Source organism: Pipistrellus kuhlii, unplaced genomic scaffold (assembly GCF_014108245.1).
Source record: "Pipistrellus kuhlii isolate mPipKuh1 unplaced genomic scaffold, mPipKuh1.p scaffold_m20_p_1, whole genome shotgun sequence".
NCBI lineage: Eukaryota > Metazoa > Chordata > Mammalia > Chiroptera > Vespertilionidae > Pipistrellus > Pipistrellus kuhlii.
This window is the reverse complement of record NW_023425404.1, coordinates 6,922,807-6,947,732: the sequence shown is the minus strand read 5'-3', so window position 1 is coordinate 6,947,732 and position 24,926 is coordinate 6,922,807. Positions and strand designations below refer to the sequence as shown.

At 36.7% G+C, this 24,926-nt stretch overlaps 1 protein-coding gene across 15 annotated transcripts in view; it reads right to left on the bottom strand.

Annotated features, from left to right (window-relative positions):
- Nucleotides 1-24,926, bottom strand: part of CEP128 (centrosomal protein 128) — a 319,695-nt gene that overhangs the window by 278,739 nt on the left and 16,030 nt on the right. For 9 of the 15 annotated variants that reach the window (XM_036429922.2, XM_045575777.1, XM_045575671.1 and 6 more), the window contains 5 exons: nt 23,105-23,266; nt 20,800-20,886; nt 9,531-9,657; nt 8,296-8,414; nt 4,675-4,766 (listed from right to left, as the gene is read on the bottom strand). In XM_036429922.2, coding sequence (XP_036285815.1) covers nt 4,675-4,766; nt 8,296-8,414; nt 9,531-9,657; nt 20,800-20,886; nt 23,105-23,251 — 572 coding nt within the window. In that variant the 5' untranslated portion in view covers nt 23,252-23,266. Of the gene's footprint in view, nt 1-4,674; nt 4,767-8,295; nt 8,415-9,530; nt 9,658-20,799; nt 20,887-23,104; nt 23,267-24,926 lie in introns of those variants that run through there. The other 6 variants (XM_045576008.1, XM_045576042.1, XM_045575837.1 and 3 more) reach the window with 5 other exon arrangements.

Here is a 24,926-nt window from a genome sequence, read left to right as displayed (position 1 = left end):
TAAGCAACAAAGAAAAATATTTTAAGTTGGCTTAAGATATATACAATTGAGAAAATATATACAATTAATAAAATTTATAAAATAATGTTATTACATAATATTCTACTGCAGTGGTTCTCAATTGTCAGCAAACATATGAGACACCTGGAGGTCTTGTTAAAAACAAAGAGCAATGAGCCCAATTCCCAAAATTTCTGAATCAGTAGTTCTCAGATGGAGTCCAAGAATGTGCATTTCTAGAAATTCCTAGGTGATGTCAATGCTTGCTGGTCTAGGAAGTACATTTTGAGAAATACTGCTATACTGGAACATCATCTTCAATAACTAAGCTGTAATATCTTCCATTTTAAATTAAGAAGAAAGAAAGGGAGGGAGGGAGGAACAAAACTCTTAATCTCACATTCTCTCCAGCAATTTATAATCCAATTACATAAAAGTGTGTTGTACAAACTCATTAACTTATCTCCCATTACCTTTTTCCCATCGAATCAATAATGTAAATACAGGATCATTAATAAAATAGTACAGAAAGACTTACAAAGGAAAGCAAAGGCCTTCTTCTCTCACAGTTCCTCATATCTAGTTCACGCCCCACTAGCAACCATGTTTGATCATTTCCATTCTTAATTCTTTTGCTGATTACTTCCATCATTTCCAATTCTAGACATTTTCAATTGACTCCTTGTTTTGAAATATTTAGTTCACTCACATTGCTCTCCAAATTTGGATGAATGTATTGCTATTTTTAGTTCTTCTATTGGTTATCTGTGTGCCTTGCATAATGTGCAAAACCTCTCATTAATATTCCATCATAGAGAATTGATGTTCTTTAGTTACTTTCTTTCATGCTCACATTTAGTCAGCTTACTTGGATCATTAATTTTCTTGTGCTTTTGTTTTTTGCTGGAGTTTTTCATCTTTTGGCCTTATATGGACCTTATTTATCACATCATTGATATTTTCCCCCACTTGTTACTGAATCATTTATTAAGAATTGACTCCACTCACCTTCATTATTCTCAAGGACAGTTCCTCTGCTCTTATCCAGAGTGAACAGTTCCCAAGCCTGCTATGTGGCTATCATTCTGGGGATTATTTTCACTAAATTTCTTAGTTAGTTTTACTATTTTTTATAACCTATACCTTACTCTTTCTTGGTTACCGTCTATTTTACTTATATGTCCTTAGGTAATTTCGTTGGAAGGGAATTACCTTAAAAGATAAATTTTCTAAGTCTATATCTCTGAAAATGTCTTTCCTTATACCTCTTTCTTGGCTTTTATGGTTCCATGTGCTCCTGGATTTCCCCCATCTCATAGCTGTTGCTTCCAGTTCCTCTGTGTACATGACTTCCCAGTTTTGCAATGCCTTTGCATTTACCCCTGTCTTGATGCTCTCAATACCATTTCTCCCTAAATATCCTCCATTTCCATGGTTCCAAATGCCACTTCTATGCTGACCACTCTTAAAACCTCTAAAAGGGACTTCTCCTTTGAGCTCCAAAGTAAATACCTAGCTGAGTATTTTAATTTTCTATTTGGATGTCTTACAGGGATCTTAAACCTAACATATCCAAGGTCAAAACTTCATTTCTACACCTCACCTATTTCCAGTCTTCCATATTTCAAAAGTGCCATTACCATATACCCAGTTATTCAAGCCAGAAATCTTGGAGTCATCTTGGATTTATTCTCCTTTATCCCTCCACATATAACCCACTGCTAAATCCTACCTCTTCAATATGCAAAAAAAAACCATGTCATAACACACTCCTGTCCAACTGCCCCCTGGTCAAGCCACCATCAACTCTCAAATATTAATGCAGAAGTTGTCTAACTTGCCCTCCTCAAATCAGTTCTCCATATAGCATCTAAATGTAACCTTACTTAACCCTTTCAAAAAGCTTGCTTTCCAGTGTTCTTTTTATAATAAATGTCAAGACAAAATAAAAATGAATAATTAAATGAACACATCAGCCTTTCTGAATCAGACAGAAAATTAAACCTAGCATCTGCCTACACAGGATCCTATCTAATAAAAGAGTAATATGTAAATTGACCATCACTCCAACACACAAGATGCTGCCCCCATGTGGTCAAAGATGGCTGCCCTATGAGAACACAAGATGGCTGCCACAGATGGCCAGCAGGGGAGAACAGTTGCGGGTGATCAGGACTGCAGGGGAGGGAAGTTGAGAGGGACCAGGCCTGCAAGGAAGGGCAGTTGGGGGCAGTCTGGCCTGCAGGGGAGAGAATTTAGGGGTGACCAGACTGGCAGAGGATGGCAGTTGGGGGTGACCAGGCCTGCAGGGGAGGACAGTTGGAGGGGACCCAGACCTGGTTGGAGGGCAGTGGGGAGGGGGGGGAGAAACAGGCCTGAAGGGGAGGGTAGTTGGGAGTGACCAGGCCTGCAGGGGAGGGCAATAGGGGAGGACCAGACCAGCAGGGGAGAGCAATTAGGGGCATCCAAGCCAACAGGGGAAAGAAGTTAGAGGCTACTAAGCCTGCAGGGGAGGGCAGTTGGGGGCAACCAGGCCAGCAGGGGAGGGCAGTTAGGGGCAATTGGACTGGCTGGGGAACAGTTAGGCACTGATCAGGCTGGCAGGGGCGTGATGAGGGGGTAATCAAGCTGGAGGCAAAAGTGGTTAGGGGCAATCAGGCAGGCAGGCAACCAGTTGAAAGCCAGCAGTCCTGGATTGTTAGAGATGTCCCAGATTGGAGACAGTGTAGGCTGGGCTGAGGGACACCTCCCCACCCCATCCCCCCAACCCCCCGCCCTACACGAATTTCATGCACCAGGTCTCTAGTATTTTTATAAATATGAATTAAAAATCTGTGGTACAAGTAAAGCAGAATTGGATCCTAAAAATCTTCCTCGTCCACAAAGTTAAGCCACCAAGTTTCACCAGAAACTTGACTCCTATTTTAGTTTAAATAAAGTTTCTCTTCCTCACACATACCTCTTGAAATAATTAATGGGAGTCACACAAACTGTTATTAAATGGTACCAGCCCATGAGTCAGCAGATTTTCAGTCCCCACTGGACATCCAAATGTCCATTTAAACTAACCAAAAAAGTCATCCCTGCAACTTCCCCTGTGTCTTCTTAAAGTGGTCAACAACCTGTGGTCCATGGACCACTAGTGGTTTGTGATGTCCAAAAGGTTGGCAAGCACTGGTTTAAGGAAACCTTTGGAGCAGTGGTCGCCAAGCGGTGGTCTGCAGACTACTATCGATCCATGAGATCCAGAAGGTTGGCAACTGCTGTCTTACAGGACAACTACTTCCTAAACTCATATTCCTGTGCTTAATTTATACCCTTCCTTCAAATGTGTAAAAGGAACATGATTGGGACTAGCACTGGGTGCCAATAGTGGGTGTGGGCAGCAGCTCTAGTGCCAGCTGCGGGTGCAAGCAGGGCCAGCACTAGCAGCAGGTGCGAGTGCCCAATAGGACCATGGCACACGGGAGCAAAGAATTTTCAGTAACCACCAGAGGCTCACCCCAATGACAGCAACCAGCCTTGGTCTGGCACCCCCACTTACCTGTTCCACCATCCCACTACAGCCAGTGCCCGCCATGTTCTGCACTCAGCCTGCTGCAAATGCCTGCCATGTTCTGCACGCACCCCCTGGTGATCAGCACACATCATAACAACCAGTTGTTCAGTTGTTCCACTGTTTGGACTATTTGCATATTAGGGTTTTATATAGAAAGACTAGAGGACCAGTGCATGGTTTCGTGCACCATTGGGATCCCTCAGCCTGATGTGCAGGCATCAGGACAAAACCAGCTCTCTGACATCCCCCTAGGGATCCCAGATTGCAATGGGGCGCAGGCCAGGCCCAGGGACCCCCCCTTTGTGTAACAGGCATCTATTAATAGTAGTTGATATTCATAGATTTAACAGTTATAGTTTTGACTCTTTTTGCTCTCACAACATCAAATTGGTGTGTGGAATGATTTCATTAGATGGAATGGGAGTTAGCAAGTGAACTTGGTAAACAAATTTCAATTCAGCTTTGTTATTCTCTAATCATTGTTTTACATATTGTAACTCTTGAGAAGGGATACAAAAATCTTTGTTTCTTGTGAAAAGATGGCCTCCAAATGAAAATCAACTATCCCAGCTGATGATGAAAATGAAAAGAAAGTAAAGGAATTTTAAATAAACGGTACTCCTTGGGGACTATTCAGAATTGACAAGTTTCACAGATTAGGCAGATATAAACCAGTGGCTTTTAAAGATTTCAACTAAAAACTAAAATATCAAATTCTACAATGGGTCATGTCCATTGATCAACAAATTCCACTTTATGCTTTTTATTTTATAGCTCCATTATCAGTCAGATGGTCTCTGTGTCTTTCTGTCTGTCTGTCTGTCGTCTGTCTCCATCTCTCTCCCCTCAATGTATTTGTAAATCTACCTTTTTGATAAGGTTCAACATGCATGTGCCAGCATTCCATTGTAATAAGTTTAAATGTTTTTAAAATATAAAATTAATGTGTCTAACATTGAGTCATCATGATACATTTTAAATTCAAAAGGATTTGAACTGATTTAGTATAAATACACAGTTCAGTTTTTTAAATTCAGGTAAACATGTAAATTCTAAAACCTATTTCATTCTTCAAATAAGTCATGCCTCCAGTGAAAACCATACTCTGCCTTTACCTGCATCTTCTGGCAAGCTCCCGGTTGAAATCATCTCCAAGGCGAACTTGTTCACTGCTGAGGTCTCGGAGGGACTGATGAAAAGCATGAAGCTAGGAAAGGCAGAACATAGTTATCCATTTAGAATTAGTTGAATCTTCCATGAAAACTTACTGAGGGTAAAGAATAAGAACTTGTTCTTTGTAATAGGCCCAAATTTTATAATGTTATTAATACTGAATAAAATTTAATGTCTACTCTGGATGAAATAAAATATTCTTTCCAAAGAAAATCAATTGTTAAAAAGCAATATATAATATTAACCGTCACATCTTTATAATATAATAATTTCACTTCTTATAGATACCTTAGAAAAGGGATCAACAAACTTTTTCTATAGAGGGTACAATAGCAAATATTTCAGGTTTTCAAGCTATATGATCTCTGCCACAATTACTCAATTCTTCTATTATAGCACAAACCAATGAACAAGACTGCTATAACAGAACCTTATTCAAATAGACTATACCCTGCAGCGTGCCAACCCAAACTGCAGAGAAATATGCCCACATGCACCAGGAACCATGTAAAAGAATGTTTGGAGCAGCAATGCTCATAATGAGAACAGTGAAAACAAACCAAAAGTCCATTAAAAATAGAATTGGAAGAAATAAATTCCAATATATTCCTCCAGCCATGCATCCTACAGCAGTGAAAATGATCACACCTACCTATACATTAGAAAGGCTGAATGTTAAAAGCATAACATTGGATGGAAAAAGCAAGTTACAAAAGAAGGTCTACAGTATTATTCCATTGAGATAAATATGATGTAAGTAGTAAAAATGATTTCTTTTAAAAAAGCAAGATAATGGTTAACATAAACATCAAGGTAGTTGATAACACATGGGGAAAGAAGGAATTAAAAAGAGGCTTTGGGGATATAACAATGATCTGTTTCTTGGCCTGGGTGATGGTTACATGGATTTTCATACCAGAGGCCCAGTGCATGAAATTTGTGCATGGAGTATGTCTGTGTGTGTGTGACCCTCAGCCCAGCCTGCACCCTCTCCAATCTGGGATCCCTTGAGGGATGTCTGATTGCCCACCAGGATCGGGCCTAAATGGGCAGTCAGACATCAATCTCACAATCCAGGAAAGCTGCCTCCCAACTGTTTGCCTGCTTGCATGCCTGATATTCCCTAACCGCTTCTGCCTACCAGCCTGATCACCCCCTAACCACTCCCTGCCGGCCTGATCAACACCTAATTGCCCTCCTCTGTAGGCCTGGTCACCCCTAACTGCCCTCCCTTGCAGGCCTGGTCCCTCCCAACTGCCCTCCCCTACTGGACTGATTGCCTACAACTGCCCTCCCCTGCCAGCCATCTTGTGGCAGCCATCTTGTGTCCACATGAGGGCAGCCATCTTTGACCACATGGGGGGTGGCCATCTTATGTGTTGGAATGATGGTCAATTTACATATTACTCTTTTATTTGATAGGATTATTGTACTTTTAATCGCCAATATTTATCTATATATGTATGTGTATACTATAATTTATAAAAATTTTAAGTTATATATAGATTTGCAGAAATACAATAATTTGATTTGTTTTTAACAAATGAATGCTGAGCAACTAATCAGTGCCAACAATTGTGCTGAGAAACAAGTGGCTCACAATTTAACATGGAAGACAGATAAGTAAACAAAACCACAAAAATGTCACACGGGGGCATTAAGATGTACACAGTCATGTGGAACTAAAGATCATCTTAAGAGAATGGACTTAAAATAAGGAAGAACAATAAAAGAGAAAGGAATGGAGGTAATAAATACAGTGGATGAACAACAGACAATACACAGGTTTTACCATCATGATTTTCCCATTTTGGAAACCAGAATCCTAGGACTCATCTTTGACATCCCCATTTCACTCATCCCACCCTCCTCACATGGTTATCTGATCTTAAAGATCTTTCATTTTGTCCATCAAATAGCTTTTAAATCTACCCCATTCTTTCCAACTCCATTTCTCCTATTCTAAGTGACCATCATCTCCACCCAGAATACAGCAATATCTTCCTAATTGTTTTGCCCACATTGACTCCATTTTCAACACTGGAGCCAAGACAATCTTTGCAAAATAGTTGTCACAATCTTACAAGGCTATACATATTCTCAGTGCTTCATATATCTTTAGCCACATGGCCTTCTTTAATTTACTCATGAGCACTATCCTCCTTCCTGTCAAGGTATTTGTTCTACCTTAAATTACTCTTACTGAACCTTTGGATCTCAGCCCATCAGTCATTTGTTTTTTAAGAAGCCATCCCTGACTGGGACAGGTACGACTAGTATAAATTCCTATAGCCTTATGCCTCTTTCCATTAGAACATGCATCTCTGCACATATTGTGGATGTACTTGTGTATTTATTTGATTAATATCTAGCTCCCACTCTAGGTTATAAGTTCCAAGAAAATGCAATGTTTTTGCTCATCATTGTTTAAAAGCACAAGAAATTTCCCAGGACAGAGGAACATAAACAAATAAAATGAAAGAGTACGTAAATGAGTAATGTTAGGACATTATTCTCTGCTGTAGGTTTAAATATATCATTCATGCTAACAAGTTATAACTACCAAAAAATAACATAGTGAATGAAAAGTTTCTACAAGATGTCTCCTAATGCACTTGGCTTTGTTATCTCTTTATCTTATGCAATAACAAGTGAAAGCTTCAGATGAGTATGCTAACAAAATGGGAACCCTCAGTTCTAAAACAACCAAAACAAAGATGTCAAAGTCAGCAAAATCCCCAAGCCCCTATCTAATTAATGTAGCTAGCCAGGACAACAATAATAAAAATGTTTGTTCAGCTCTTGCAGAGAAATTTAAAGAAGCAGAAAAAGAAATATGTCCATAGAATGAATACTTCTGAAATTTTAGTGAATACTACATAGAAAAAGTATGAAATTTCTTACTTAACAGAAAATGGCTACTTTGATGACTCAACAATTAGAAAAACACTAATTGAGCCGAGACTGGTTTGGCTCAATGGATAGAGCGTCGGCTTGGGGACTGAAGGGTCCCGGGTTCGATTCCGGTCAAGGGCATGTACGTTGGTTGCAGGCATATCCCTAGTAGGGGGTGTGCAAGAGGCAGCTGATCGATGACTCTCTCTCATCGATGTTTCTGACTCTCTATCTCTCTCCCTTCCTCTCTGTACAAAATCAATAAAATATATATTAAAAAGAAAAAAAGAAAAACACTAATTGAAAAATCAACAGGTTAACCACACAAGGACTAACTTGTTCATACTAAACCAAATGTAGCAAAACAGAAAGTAGCTGACTTAGTAAGGCTTACAGAAGAGTGACCCAGCTGAACAAGGAAACAAAACATGTCCAAGTAAACTCACTTTTAAATTGTTCTACAAAATATAATCCTCCATAACAAAATTCTAAATAAATATATGATGATGAAGATGATTAGTACATTGAAAATAAAATAGTTTATTTTTAAAAAATCAGTACAAAGTTAGTGGTGATGAAACTCTGGTTCACATGTAGTCACAGAATTCAAGTGTCAGTCATTTATATAGAAAGGTAAGGAATATGGAGTACAGAATGGTACAAAGTACCTGGCCCACGTTCTCAGTCTCCCGAACAAATCGGACACCAGCTCTGGATCTAATTCGTTTACTACCCTGTTGATCCCCATAGTCCTTGAGAGGTGAGGTAGGTGGAAAACGGTGGCTTTCTTTATGAATGAAAGAAAAAGAAAAGGATAAAAATGCTGCATGAAGAGAAATGATCTAAAATTGTATCCCTAAGTACATAGCAGATATGAACATACACATGTGCCCTTAGTGCAGACTATCCCCCAAGTATGTTACTGTAGCCATAAAATTCCACAAAATTGGCACTAATCTTGCTCTTAAAGCTGATAAAATTAGCAAAAATAAGCTGGAAATAAACTGTCAAAAGTTCTAATTTGCTATACTTTCCAGAGAAGTAATATATTTTCTCTTACACAAAAATAACTGCTAAATAAAAATAACTTTTATAGCCCCCTACTATACTACTATAGCAGAATTTTTCAAATAACAAATTAATGAATCTAACATATAAATGGCATTTAAAAATCAATAAAAACTAACTACATAAAGAAGAATAGCTGATTGTATCCTATTTGTAATCCTTATTATCGGGATCAATAGCAGTATTAACAATGTGAGCAGCTGATGTGCACTCTACCTAAATCACCTCCCCTCACTGCAGACTTTTTTACTCTTTTCTAGCCTAAGTCTTGTTTATTCAAACATAAATCTCAGTACTGCAGAAAAGTACAAGTAAGATTAATTACAGACAAAGTGTTTTCACCTTTAATCCAGCCACTGAATTCTAGCTGCACACCAAGAATAAAGATCACCTGTTCTTAACAAGTGTCATAGGATAGTTCATAATGAGAGATTTGAATAAAATATGTAAAAAGTTATAATTTGCTATATTTTTCAAAGAAGTAATATATTTTCATTCCTATGAAACTAGGATTCCTAACCCAGTAATCTACTAATATCACTAGATCCTATTTTTGTTTTGATTGATGGCAGATGCTTCAACCCTAATGTTGTCAGTTAAAGCTCTGCATGGTCTATGGAATCTGAGAACACCAAAAGCAGTACACTCACAAGAACAGAGTACTGTTAAACATACTTTTTAATTTTCACTATACAATAGCTGACTGCTTCTTTAATACCTTATTTGTATAATTTTATGTATGGGTTGTAATTATCCAAAGATTAAATAGATTGACTATGCAATTGGGGGATATTTTTTAAATGAAAGGGATTTTCAGAACTTCTGTAGAGTTTACCTGTCACTGTGCCACCATCAAGGTCACTTGCACTCAGACTTGTAACAGAAATACTTCTTCCTCCTGAGTTTCTCAATAAACGTTGACTCCGCAGTTGGCCTATTGACTGTTCCAAGCTTTCTTTTAACTAAGTTAAAGAATATAATGGAGATTTATTCTCTTTAAACAACTTGCAAATACAAATAGACTAAACATTTTAAAAGCTATTTTTCAAATATCTAGGTTCTGAAAGAGAATTTACATCAGAGAAAATTTCAAACTAAGTTATGTTAGGAAATATAAAAACAGTAAACATAAATATACTAAGAACCAATTCTAATATCAGGTTTTAAACAGCATTCTGTCATTGCCTATTCCATATGTTTATTACCAGAATGGGAAAGAAACATCGAGTCCAGCTGGTATGGCTCAGCGGTTGAGGGTCAACCAGGAACCAAGAAGTTACTGGTTCAATTCCTGGTCAAGGTACACTCCTGGGTTTCGGGCTCAATCCCCCGTAGGGTGTCTGCAGAAGGCAGCCAATTGATGATGTTTCTCTCTCATCAATGTTTCTATTTCTCTATCCCTTTCCTTTTCTCTCTCTCTAAAACAAACAAAAAAAGAAAAAGAAAAGAAACCCTATTAAAAACATATCCTATATAATAAAAACCTAATATGCTAAGTATCTGGTCATCTGGTTGTCCATTCAACCAAAGTGTAATATGCCAACGATATGCTAAAGCTGGTCAATCGCTCGCTATGACATGCACTGACCACCAGGGGACAGACAGTTGACTGGTCAACCAGTCGCTATTATATGCATTGATTACCAGGGGGCAGACACTTGTAAATTAGCTTGCTGTTGGGGTCCGGGCAGTTGGGATTGAGATGGGCCAGACAGGCCCTGAAGCCCTCTCATGGTCCCTCCCTGGCTGGCCAAACCCCCATGTCCCTCCCCAGCCCTGATAATGCACCAGTGGGGTCCCTTGGCCTAGCCTGCACTCTCCTGCAATCCCGGCTGAGGGACCTGCTCCTCCCCAAGTGCACAAATTTCATGCACCGGGCCTCTAATAAATAAATGAATGAATGAACGAATGAATGAGATGTCCAAGCTTACAAAACCAGAAACCAATGTCTAACTGACCTGCCACCCATGCTTAGAAATATAACAAGGCCAACACACCTGAAAAGAAAGCCTTTCTCCTTTCCTTCAGAAACCCCAAATCTGTAACGAACAGGAAGCTGAACAGCTGTCACAGTGACAACTGCTCTGGAAACAGTGTGTACTACCCAACTCTATACCAGATCATCTTTCATTCATTCAAAATTTAAATTTTTATAAGGCTAACCAATGGACACAGACAAGGGGGAGGGCATTAGTGGGAGGATGGGGAGGGGCAATGAGGCAATAAGGACACATATGTAATATCTTAAATAAAGAAAAATCGTTTTAAAAAAGATTTAAATTTCCAGGAGACTGCATGGCCTGATGTCAGTTTGTTAGTACACACTAGAGATTGCAGTTGTTCACATACTCTCTTCAGATCATTATAAAAGAAGGTTATAAAAGAAGGTATCTTTTTAGACATAAAGAGTTACATTAAATAAAAACACACTAAATACTAAAATAATGCCCACGCTTGTGCACAACTATATACTCAAAAAGAATATTAAACTAAAACCCAATGGAACAAAGAGTAAAGCTGAGGAAAATCCATATACCCTGAATTGCCAAGAAACTTCAAGTCTAGATATCTTATCCAAGTTTGAATAAGAAATAATGCTAATAAAAATAGTGGATGAACCACATAACATGTTATCTGTAACTTGTTAAAGAGAATGTTGAAACAAAACAATTGATTGAGAAGAGGTCTCCTAAACTCAGACAGAATTAAAAGACAAAACCACTATGAAGAGAACAAGGTGATTTCCTTGGGGAACTATTCAGAAAGAAAGAAGCTGCAGTTGAAGAGAAAGCACAAGTGAAACAATATGAACCAAAGTGAGCAAATTCTTTTTCATTTTAGATTTAACTCTTCTAGAAAACCAAGGTTAAAACAGTCTGGATTAAAAGAAACACAGAATTTCAGGGATCTACCTCAACTGTTGCTCTCCTTTGTATTTAAAAAAAATAAATAAATTAAAAAAAGGCTAACGGCTACTATTTCTATACATTCTGTTCCCTGCTTCCCTAATTGCCATAACCTGTTTGCATGTTTACAACTGTAGGACCCAGCCTATCCATCCCGGAAAACATACAAAAGAGGCCCAGGAAAAGCAACATTGATCTTGAGAGTAATTTACATATAAATAAAAGAGAACTATATCTAACATATTACCTAGATCAGAAGTCTTACACAATGAACACAAAATGGAATATCAATCATCTATGACAAAAGCTCAGAATAAAATTAATGTTAAAGTTAAAAACCTCAAATCCAATCTGTAACCTCAGAAAAGGATTAGAAATAGAAAATGATTTTAGTTCACACAAGCCCATGATAGAACCAACTCTATTAACTTTTCCTGTGTTTTTTTCTTTATTATTCACAGCCTGATGTCACTATACTTTTGGAAGCAAAATCAGTCATCACTTCTTATTATTGCTACTTTTGAAGATAATCTGCCTTTTTTAGCTCTGGTTATTTTTAAGATTTTTTTCTTTGACTTTGTCAATGGTTTTACTATGATATGACCATGTACACTTTTATTTGTAGTTATCTCATTTTTTGACTCATAGAGATCCTTGAATCTACAGCCTGATATCTTTCATGTTGTACATTCTCAACCATCATCCCTTCAGACCTTGTTGATGCCCACTCCTTCTCCTCTCTCCTGAAAATCCAGTTGCATGCAGTGGTTCTCAACCTTTTTAATGCGACGATCCTTTAATGCAGTTCCTCATGTTGTGGTGACCCCTAACCATAAAATTATTTTTGTTGCTTCTTCATAACTGTAATTTTGCTACTGTTAATGAATCACAATGTAAATATCTGTGTTTTCCAATGGTCTTAGGCTCGACCCACAGGTTGAGAACTGCTGTTGTAGAGCCTAAGACTACTGGAAGACACAGATATTTACATTACGATTCATAACAGTAGCAAAATTACAGTTCTGAAGTAGCAATGAAAACAATTTTATGGTATGAGGAACTGCATTAAAGGGTCATGGCATTAAAAAGGTCATGGCATTAAAAATAGTCCACTGACTATTAGAGCTTTTTATCATATTTCCTATGTGCTTCTATGTTGTTCATCATTTCATTCCTCCATTCTTTTTTTTTAATTATATTTTATTGATTTCTCACAGAGAGGAAGGGGGAGAGATAGAGAGCTAGAAACATCGATGAGAGAGTCATTGATCAGCTGCCTCCTGCATGCCCCCTACTGGGGATGTGCCTGCTACCAGTGTACATGCCCTTAACCGGAATCGACCCCGGGACCTTTCAGTCTGCAGACCGACACTCTATCCGCTGAGCCAAACCGGTTTCGGCTCATTCCTCCATTCTTTTTGGATAATGCATTCTGGCCAATCTTTTTATTCAAATTTATCTCTTTAACTGTAAACAAACTGATATTTAATCCACCTGTTAAGGGTTTTAGTTCATTGATTTTTTAAATTATATTTTTCAGTTTCCAAAATTATCATTTGTGTTTTTTTGGACAGTTCCAATTCTTTTCAAAACTCTCAATCTTTTACTTTCTTGAACAGATTAAACATAATAATTTTATAGTCCTATATATACTTCTATTACCTATTGTTTATTGTTTCCCTTGGTTTTTCAGTCACCTCTTATAATTTCATATGCCTGAATATTTTTTTATCAGGTGATAGACATGATATATTAAAAATTATAAAGATCATTTAAAGCTCTGGATGATGACAACTTCCTTCAGGAGAGATCTGGTTTTGCTTCTATCAGGAAGTCAGGCTAGGGTCACTAGGAATCCCAAATAGCCTTATCCAATTAGGAATTAAGATGATCCAAAGCTGGGCTTCTGTCTCTATAAGGGTTAGTCTATCTTCAGTTTATCACTCCTCTTATTTTCAGTTCACCATTTCTCCTACTCATTCACTGTCTGAGTCCCAGTTGAAAGCTGGAGGGTTGCTGAACTCGTTTTGATCTGCCAGCCTTTTGAGTTTATTGATAGTTCTGATCTTAGTTCTCTGCTTCCAGCCTCTTCTGAAATTGGCTACTGTGTAGATGGAAGAAAGGAGCCCCATTTATGCCAGATTTTTACTACAAAAGGCCTCATTGCTTTAGTAGGTCTCTGATGCGTTAGTACTGTAATACTTTTTTTTTTTTTTTTTTTTTTTTGCTTTTCTAGTTGTTCAGAGTAAGAGAGTCAATCCAAAATAATCTTATCTACTGATGCCAGAGGCAGAGTATGCCAGCATTCTTTTTATGTAGGCTTCTTTGCTAACAAATTCTGAGCTGTAACTAAAAACTGATGAATAAAATAAACTTACACACACAGGTACACACACTCGTACAACCCCTGTTAACAAAAATAAGGAAAAGCCACCATGGAACTTAGGGGAAAATATTGCAGAACAAGAGAAATTAATCATTTCAGAAATAAGATAAACTATTCTCTCATCTTAAACTTTAAATGATATATCATAAGCCATTGAACAGATGAATAGGCTGATAAAGACCAAAAAATGAAATGCAAAAGTCAATAAGCAGAATGAAGATTTTTTTTTAATATCAAGGCAAAAACACATCCTCCACCTAAACTACAAAACTAAAAATGTGGCAGAATTAAAATATACACTTAAAGTAACAATAACACAACAGACACTGCACAAAATCTAAGCGTGATGCATGAAACTAACCTGATCACTCCTGAAACACAAAATCAAAGAGATGAAGAGATAACATGTAAAATAATAAAAGTTTCTTCAAATGTTTTAGGATTATAACTCCTAACTAGGTGCAAAAGCAAACCAAACTTGAAGTTAAATGAAAACAAAACAACACTAATGAAGTTAATTCAGTATGCTATTATGCTGAAACGAAAACAATGCTCCACATGAGACTGTGGTACTGATTCCAAAGGTGCAGATTCTTGCCCAGATTCAAGTATGGCTCAGTGGGTGAATGTCAATCTATGAACCAGAAGGTCATGGTTCGATTCCTGGTTAGGACACAGGCCCTGTTTGCAGGCTGGATCCCCTATAGCAGGAGACAAAGCAGGAGGCAGTTGATCAATGTTTCTCTCTCATCAATGTTTCTATCTCTAGCTCGCTCTCTTTTTCTCTCTCTGAAATAAAAAATAAAAAACCTATTTTTAAAAGTGCAGATTCTTAGAGTCTGCCATGACAACATCACCGCAGACTAAGTGACAATTTCATTTCTCTCTTTCCCACATCACAAAGCATGCAATGACATTTTTACAATCTGCTATAAATGCTTCATTTACATGTTAAGTCTATTCTTTTACCTTTGCTCATTTGATATTAGAATAAAAAAAAAATGAAGCATTACTACTATGTAAAAATGAAAGGTACCTTTAATAGTATATTACTATATTTTGGATGGGCAGATAATTTACTCATGAACATAGAGGTGGAAAAGCAATATTATATATGCTATCAAATTTAGCATATGCTTTTATATCAAAATAATCAGATACGCATATCACTGTGAGTGATGCAACACATTGTTATTTATAGTCACAATGATACCCTCATGAAACTAAAGTTAAACGCAATGAATTCAAAGAAAGAAAACTAACATGTACTGAATGTCTGTATATCAAGCACTATTAACATAGCAAATGCTTGAAGGTATAAGTATTGTTGGATGGATTAAAGAAGTAACAAGAAGATACATGTTTAACAAGTGTCTAAAACAGTATGACCACTTCAATAAATGTTATAAAGAGAATTATATGATTAGGTTCAGTTTTCATGAAGCTCAATATCAGAACGATTTAGTAGTTTGCCCAAAGTAGCTGAATGGTTTCTAGCAGAAAAATCAGAATTCAATTTGAAGTCTGATTCCAAAACATACATTTTCCCTCTATACTCAAAGCAAAAGTCTGTCAAAATTATTCTCTTGTCCAGTTTTTTCATGAGAGACTTGGTAATAAAATTCTAAACATAGAATTTTAAGAACCTAATTTCTAAGATTTGAAAAACATATTTACAAAAAGAAGCCAGCAGACTTTAATTGTTCAGTTACAATTTCTTACCCATAGACTCTTACTACAATACTTAACATTATAGTTATTAAAAAACTGTGACTAGTTCTCAACTTCAGGACAACTAGTAAAACTCGGCCAGAGAGAAAGAGGCACATGCCTTCAGCTTTGAGAGATTACAAGTGGCTTGTGCCTGGCTCTAAACCATTAACATTATCCTCCTAGGGTGTCACTCAATATATTTGACAAATGAAACCCACTGAATAGAACAAAAACCTGGAGTTTATTATTTAACATTTAAATTCTTCCAAAGTTCATGTGCCAGATGGTAGCATCCTATTACTCCCAAAGGAAATTTTAAACAGAACACTTAATTAGGAGAAAAATTATCTATTAGTGCAAGCCTCTAAGGCTTAATTTGATATTACTATATTTTCACCCATCTTTCCTTTAAAAATGAATAAATCAGCTGATATGAATCAAGGGAACTGTATTTTGCTTTTATACCTAACATGAAGTACTTTAGCATCATCAGCTACACTTCCACTGCAGAAGGTATTAACTTTCTATGTTGAATATTCTTTCTTGAGGGCATTCCATTTTTATAACATTAACTCAAAAATAGTCCCTATGTCTTATGAATAGGAACACGGAGTTCTAGATATATTAAATAATAAGCTAATCAACTGCACTATATAACAAATGTTTAAAATAAGCTTTTAACTAAAACCTTCCCTACAGGTCCTCTTTGACCCACATGTTCTCAGACATCCCAAGAAATTTACAGAATGGAAAATAATGACACTTCTTTAAGGTTATGAAAGTCAAGGATCCCAAAGACCCTATGTCACCGTATCCAACTAAATGTGGCTCATTGGCTGGAATGGCTGGAAGGAAGGCCAGTGAAAAATCAATGGTTGCTACTTAGGAGGAAGGGGAAATCGATGCTGGTGTAGGGAGGCTGCAGAATCCACCATGTTGCCTAAGTGCCAGGCAAAACTGCCAACCTTGACAATCTGTCCATGCCAGTCCTGGCTCAGCACCAGATTTCTTCCCAATTCTGTTTCTGTATTTGTTCCAACTCTAATTTCTGACACAGTACCAGCTACAACAGTAATGACTTGTGTGACAATGGGCTTCTGTTTTTCAATCAGTTAAGGTAATCTTCAAAATGTAGTTTATCAATGTGAATTATATAACCCTTTAAGCTTTGAATACAATTTTCATTAATATAGATTCACAACATCACAAAAATGTGAGCAACCATGAGGTAAATGAATCCCGACACTAGATTTTAGGATAAAATCATTGACTGTCACTGACTAGCTGGGAGACTGTGGGCAAGTTAGCAACCATTCTGTGCCCCAGTTTTTTATCTTGTAAATGAGGAAAATAATAGTATCTACCTAACAGGATTGTTGAGAGAATTAAATGAGTTGATAGTTTAAAAGCACCTGGGATATGCTAAGTTTTAGAGAAATTCCCAGAGAGACGGTGAAAAGGCAGGTGTTGCTTCTCTACAAAACACCACAGATGCCCTGCTACCTTCTAACACTGCTCAGCTTCACATATCATAAGCAAAAAATTAAATCTATGTTAGAATGATTCAAGGGGTCGTCAGCAAAATTAGGTACATTTCAAGGAAAAGTAGTCAAAAAAATGACCCAACTTGTCTCTTGACCCGAAGGCCTCACAAAACCAACAGCAATGACTCTGATAGATCTCTTGTTGGATGAGGTCATCTCAGGAGGAAAACACCATATCAATTATTTACATCCCCCCTCACCAACTGGCAAATTATGTTCACAAAATTAAACCCCAATCAAATCGCTATGTTAAATATATATATAGCATCCATGTCCTGAGGCTTAGCAATAGAATCATTTATAAAATCTAAGTTAATAATAAAATGTCTTGTCTTCCCTAGAGCAAAAGTGTTGATCTGACTTTCTAGGAAATCTCTTATATTTTAAAAAAGAAATGCTAATTTCAATGAGGCAATAGATATTTATAAGGGAAGAAATTTTTTTAACAGTTGGGCATTGGTTAAAATGGATTAAGCTGTGACAGGATTTTTTTTTTAATATATATAACAAGTTTTACAGCAAGAGGACTTTATAAGTTGCAGCACAGTCTCAAAAATAAAAACATCAATTTCCAGAGTTCCTCCCTAAACAGTGCACACATTGGTTAAAAGAAAAGAAAAAATGGGTAATACTACCATGTACTTCAAGGACTTCAAGAATATAAATAGAGCCCAACCGGTGGTGCTCAGTGGTTGAGTGTCGGCCAATAAACCAGGAAGTCACGTTTTGGTTCCTAGTCAGGGCACATGCCTGGATTGCAGGCTCAATCCCCATAGGGAGTGTGCAGGAGGCAACCGATCAATGATTCTCTCTCATCATTGATGTTTCTATCGATATCTTTCTCTCTTCTCTCTTCCTCTTCTTCTCCCTTCCTCTCTGAAATCAATAAAAATATATTTTTTAAAAAGGAATATAAATAGAAAGATTCAGATAAATCACATGATCCTTGGCACATTACATATACTCATTTTTAGGAGTAAAATATCCCATAATAGTAAATATTTTAATGATAAGAAAACTATTTTCATTGAGGAGCCCACAGAATCACTTGTTGCGAGAAAATACTCTTCCTGAGTTGCACATCTTCCAATAGATTATAGCAGATGCTCCCCAGGTAACTTATAGGAGGCGCGATGAAGATCACTGCTCTATCAAGTGAATATAATGTCAGGCAATGTCTGACATTACTCCTCTGGCTTGCTTGAGGGGAAAATCACTGAGAACCAAATGCTTTAACAGGACAAGAATTTGGAGAAATTTAGGAGGAGATTCTAGATCAAACTAAGAATAAGACTGAAGCCAAAAAAAGACTCTTGCTCTCCTACGTCTTATTTTTTATAAAGTGGCTTTACATACTATATACTTACAACTCAGATGGAAATGAAGTACCTGTTGAATGTATTTATAAACTTCCCATATATAAAGCCTCCAGAGTTCAGCATTATTCAACTCAAGGCCTACCTCAAAGGCTTACTGCCATAGTAGAGCATACTTTGTGTTTTAAATGCTTATCTGCACAGAAGTTTCTCTAATTCATAATTTCATTTCCCAATTGCAAATTCAAAGAAAATTTGCTACTATAAGCAAGCATCTATTATTCAACATGACAAAGTAGGATTGTTCTCTGCAATTAGTGGTTTTAATTGTTCACTAAAATTAAAAGGCAGAGTATTAACTCCCATTATTAATAAAGTAGTTTAAGCTAAAGCTTTTAAGGAGCTACCCAAATATATAAAATCTAAAGCTTCATCTGTCAAATACATCATAAATCATGAAAATATTTTAGCTGCAAAAAAATCTAAATGATAGTAGCGGAAAACCTTATGACGGAAGATACATTTCTCTGTGTACAAGCAATTAATTTCCAATTACAAGCAAACAATGCTAACTATTCTTCCAATTTATAAAAAGAAAATAACAAATCATCAATTATAACTTGGAAGTTATGTGACAATTCAGTATAGCATATATATGGCAATCATAGTACAAATACAATTCTAGTCTTATTAAAGTGTATATTCATACTGAAAACATGGAGAAATAAATTTAATTGGATTCCCAAGAGTTTGCAGATGAATTAACAAATTTCAAAAGAGGAAATAATATAGATTAAATTAATAAAATATTAATAAAAAATATTCCTTTTACTCCAGAATTCTTGGATATGTTTCCTTCTTACATACCCATGTGAAGTAAGTACAAACTGGCACATCCTTGAGAGGGCAATTTTGAAATATTTAGCATATTGTAAGTACCATATTTTTCGGACCATAAGACGCTCCGGACCATAAGACGCACCAGTTTTTAGAGAAGGGAAATGAAGAAAAAAAGATTCTGAAACAAATAGTGTCCTAAAATATTTTATGTGCATTAAAACCCAACATCACAGTCATAAACACATGTAATCAACCCTGTAAAGTAAACAGCAGCATTTAGAACCATTTTAGAGCCGGGCAAGCACACAGAGACCACACAGAGCCGGGCAAGTAAAAAAACTTTTTTTTTAAAGTATATGTGTAGGCTATATTTGGACCATAAGACGCAGGGACTTTTTCCCCCCACTTCTGGGGGGAAAAAAGTGCGTCTTATGGTCCGAAAAATATGGTATACATATCCTTCAACCCAGCAACTCTGCTCCCAGGAATCATATATGATTACAGAAAAACATGAGTACCATAATGCTCATTGGTACATTATTACAACAATACAAAAAAATTTTAATACACCTATTCTATGCAGTATAATGTAATTTCAAAAAAATGTGTCATATGGAAAATAATATAAACATATATTACTAAATGAAAAAGTTTGCATAACATTACATATGATTCCAGTTTATAAGGCAATCACATGTAAGCTTATGCATGCTCAGAAAATGTTTGGAAAAATATACAAGAAACTATCAAAACTGTTACCTTTTTAGAGTGAAACTCAAAAGGGCTATGAAATCGGAGTTTTATTATTTATTTAAACAATGAGCATGTATTACTTTAAAATAAACTGTCCTTGCCAAAACCGGTTTGGCTCAGTGGATAGAACATCAGCCTGCAGACTGAGAGGTCCCAGGTTCCATTCCAGTCAAGGGCATGTACATTGGTTGCGGGCACATCCCCAGTAGGTGGTGTACAGGAGGCAGCTGGTTGATGTTCCTCTCTCATTGATGTTTCTAGCTCTCTAGCCCTCTCCCTTCCTCTCTGTAAAAAAATCAATAAAATATATTTTTTAAAAATAATATTTTAAAAAAATAAAAAATAAACTATCCTTAAAATGCTTACCTCTCCATGAGAGTTAGCCCAAAGTTAGTAACTCTCAGTGTAATTCATGTCCTAAGTTCTTCCCCCTCTGACTTAACATTTTCAAATTCAATAGAAACTAAATGATATAAGCTAGTTGGCCATCTAGCTGATGAGCAAACTAAATTTATACTTCAAAATAGTGAAGCAGTCTAAAAGTTAAAGCTGTTAACAATTATTATCTCCTTTAGCTCATATCCCTAATCCTCAGCTCTGCGTTCCCAAGAAGGTAAGAGCAAATACAAACATGCAAACATCTTACGTGTTCTATAGCACCTGCCTGTCCGTTACTATAGTCTCGATAATGTCCAAGCATCTGGTCTACTTGTTGCAGGTTTCGACTGGTATCCTTGAGAAAAGAAAATGGACTTTATTAGTTGTTCCAAACAATGTTTTTCCCAATTAGTCAGAGTAGCATGTCAAATAGCTAAGTCAACCATTTGCAAAGGTACAATTTATATCATAGTTAAGTCAGATATGAATATATTTCATAAATATCAAATAAATCTTAACACAACTGAGAAACTAAAAACCATCTGCAATTTACGTGTGTGAAGTCTAAAGTACCTAATTTAAATCCTTATCCAAGGTACTGTAAGTCAGCAACAAAATCATAAACTGAAAAAAGCCCTCATAATCAACTTGTGCACCTCAACTAATTTACATCCTTTATGAAAAAGAATGCTAAAAGAATTATCTGCAAGAGAAGTAAATCATTGGGATCCAAGTTATTTCAATTATTGCTTTACTTGAGAACTAATAACAAATTTAGTACTAATCATAACAAAAATGGTTTCTACCTAAATATGCGAGGTTTCACCTGAGAGATTAATGGAGGTATTTCTTTCAAAAACATATACTTTCTGCCCTGGATGACATGGGTCAATGTTTAGAGCGCCCGCCTGCCCACTGGAGGGTCTTAAGTTGAATTCCAGGTCAAGGGCACGTTACCTAAATTGCAGATACAATTCCCACCCCCAATCAGGATGAAATGTGGGACGAACCAATCGATGTGTCTCTGTCACAATGATGTTTCTCTCTCTCCCCAACTCCCCTTCCTTCCACTCTCTAAATTCAATGAAAAAAATATCCTCACTCTTTAGGAGATAATTAAAATATATATGAGTGGCCAGATTTTATTACCTCTGAACACATAATAATCTGGCCACTCAGTGTATATCCTATATAATAAAAGGCTAATATGCAAACTGTCCCCTCGACCAGGAGTTCGACCAGCAGGCAGGCGAGCAAACTGCCCATGTCCCCTCCCCCTGGCCAGGCTGGCCAGCCCCCACCATACATGAATTCATGCTCCGGGCCTCTAATATATACATTGAGTGGCCAGATTATTATGATCTCTGAATGCATAATAATCTGGCTACTCAATGTGTGTATATATATATATATATATATATATATATATGTGTGTGTGTGTGTGTGTGTGTGTGTGTGTGTGTACACACACACACACACACACTAATGTGTCTCTGTTGTGGGAAAGTAAAAGAATTTGTACTCCAAAATTCATCATTATATTAAGTTTAAAAATAAAAATCCAACCAAATTATGGCCTCTCCATTAGAAATTAGCCTTTTTTTTTAATCTAAGCTTATCTAACCAGAGCAATAAAAAGCCAAAATCCATGCTTATCCAGGTAAGACAAAGATAAGGGAGTAATAGATAGTGGGAGCAGGTGGGGGGAGGGGAGGATTCTATTTCTGAGTTTTCTTTTTCCCATTGTGACTGTGGTACCTTCTCCCACCTCATTTCCCAAGCCCCTTTTATGGAAGAATGAGAACTGCCCCCACTAAAATCTCCAAACACTGTCAAAGTTAGCCTCCAAATCAAAATGGACTCTATTATTCATCCATGAATAATCATATTTTGATTATTAGCCAAAATATGAGCAATTTCTCCAAAAGCACATGTCCACAAGAAGCTAAAGGATGGTAATCCCTAAAGGTTTCATTCCTATAATATTTTATTTGGAAATATAACACTTTCCACAACTTGTCATATATTTCAAATATCCTTACTAACTGTGGTAAGCATAATGGCTTTCAAAGATGTTCAAAGCCTAATTCTTGAAACTTTAAATGTGCAGATGTGATTAAACTAAGGATGTTGAGGAGAGCAATATCCTGGATTACTGGGTACACTCAATATGATCACAAATGTCCTTAAAAGTGGAAGAGAGAAGCAGGAGAGGTAGTCAGAGTGACCACTATGAGAAGGACTCAACCCACCCCTGCTGGAGATGAACAGAGCCACAAGACAGAAAATGTGGGTAGCCTAGAAGCTGAAAAAAGACAAGAGGACAGACAATTTACTAGGGCCTCCAGAAAGAAACGCAGCCCTACCAACACCCTAATTATTGCCCAGTGAAATTAGTGTCAGATTCTGACCTACAGAATTTTAAGAAAATAAATTTCTGTTATTTTAAGACATTAATTTTGTGGTAATTTGTTGTGGTAGCAAAAAAAAAAAAAAAAAAAAATACAGTGACTAAAACTATTACTCAGCTTAACTATTTAATATTGATTCAAAGCATCCAGTGTTAAACTAACCTGTAAAGTACTTGTTATAGTGTTGACTTTCTTGGTGACATTGACTGTAGGACGATTTCCAATTTCCCTGTGTATTGACCTGGCACCCCATCGACTCAACCGGTCATGAGAGCGGAAGTGGTCTGAATCACTCGAGGATTCTGCCATTGATGTACACAAATCCTTAAAAAATAAATTCAGTTCATGGTCAAGCAAATGGTAAAGAGAATGGAAATAAGAAATTAATCTAGCTATTTACTTTTTGATCTTTTAAAGTATTTATTACATTAGTCCTTTGGCTTATCAAAATAGTTACATACAGTTTAAAAACATAAGTCACTTCCTCACATAATTCTCCCTCCTTTGTTTTTTTCTGCTTTAGAAGAGCAACTCCTGCCCAGCCAATGTGGCTCAGTGTTGAGCAGCGACCTATGAACCAGGAGGTCACAGTCCGATTCTCAGTCAGGGCACTTGCCCAGGTTGTGGGCTCAATCTCCAGTGTGGGATGTACAAGGGCAGCCGACCAATGATTCTCTCTCATCATTGATGTTTCTCTCTCTCCCTCTCCTTTCCTAACTGAAATCAATAAAAATATTTTTTTTAAAGAAAAGCAATCCTCAAATATTATTTTAGTTACATTTACAGCTCCAAATAATAAAAATCCCTTGGGCGCCGAAACCGGTTTGGCTCAGTGGTAGAGCGTCGGTCTGCGGACTGAAAGGTCCCGGGTTCGATTCCGGTCAGGGGCATGTACGTTGGTTGCGGGCACATCCCTGGTAGGGGGTGTGCAAGAGGCAGCTGGTCAATGTTTCTCTCTCATCGACATTTCTAGCTCTCTATCTCTTTCCCTTCCTCTCTGTAAAAAATCAATAAAATATATTAAAAAAATTTAAAATTAAAAAATAAAAATAAAAATAAATAAAAACCCCTTGGTTCTGTGTGATGTTCCTACATTTTAAAAGCACTTTCACATACAGTATCTTATTTAATCCTACTAACAGATAAATAGTACAGATAGATTGGTTTTTCTAAACACAGATTCTCTAGGACCTGCAGGTCTCAACATTAGTCTGATGGTCATTCTACTGCACTTAAGAACATTTGTATCTTTAAACCAAAATGCAATGCACACGGAATTACCTAAAGAGAATCCTAGTGTACAGTGAATACTCTCATGCACCTAAATTTACAATACAGATTTAAACAAATGCAGTAACAAAGGTAAAATTATATAACAATATGTGGGAAGATGGCATCATCAACATCCCCACCAAATTAGAAAGTCAAACATCCTGAGTATAATTTCATCAGTAAACAATATTCTAAATATGCTGTTTTTCCCCTCCTTACCTCAATTTTCTATATAATGCAAAAGTAAATTAGTTCATGAAGGAAAATCTCAAAACTTTTTAGAGAAGTTGAAGAAACAAATGTGTTTGAGACAAAGAAGTATCAGAGAAAACTCAATTGATCAAAAGTGTAAGTTTATTGACTGTTCTAATAATTCTATTTTCTGCTTAATGGAGAGTTAATGTGACCTTTAACATTAATTGCTATACTCTTCCTTAAATTTATATGGTCATTTTTTTCTTATTAAATTCAGTGTGATGAAATCTTTCTTTAGGTCGGCAAACTCATTAGTCAACAAAGTCAAATATCAACAGTACAACGATTAAAATTTCTTTTGAGAGCCAAATTTTTAAAACTTCAACTTCTTCTAATGCCACTTCTTCAAAATAGACTTGCCTAGGCCGTGGTGTTTTGTGGAAGAGCCACACTCAAGGGGCCAAAGAGCCAAATGTGGCTCGCGAGCCATGGTTTGCCAACCACTAACTTATACCTA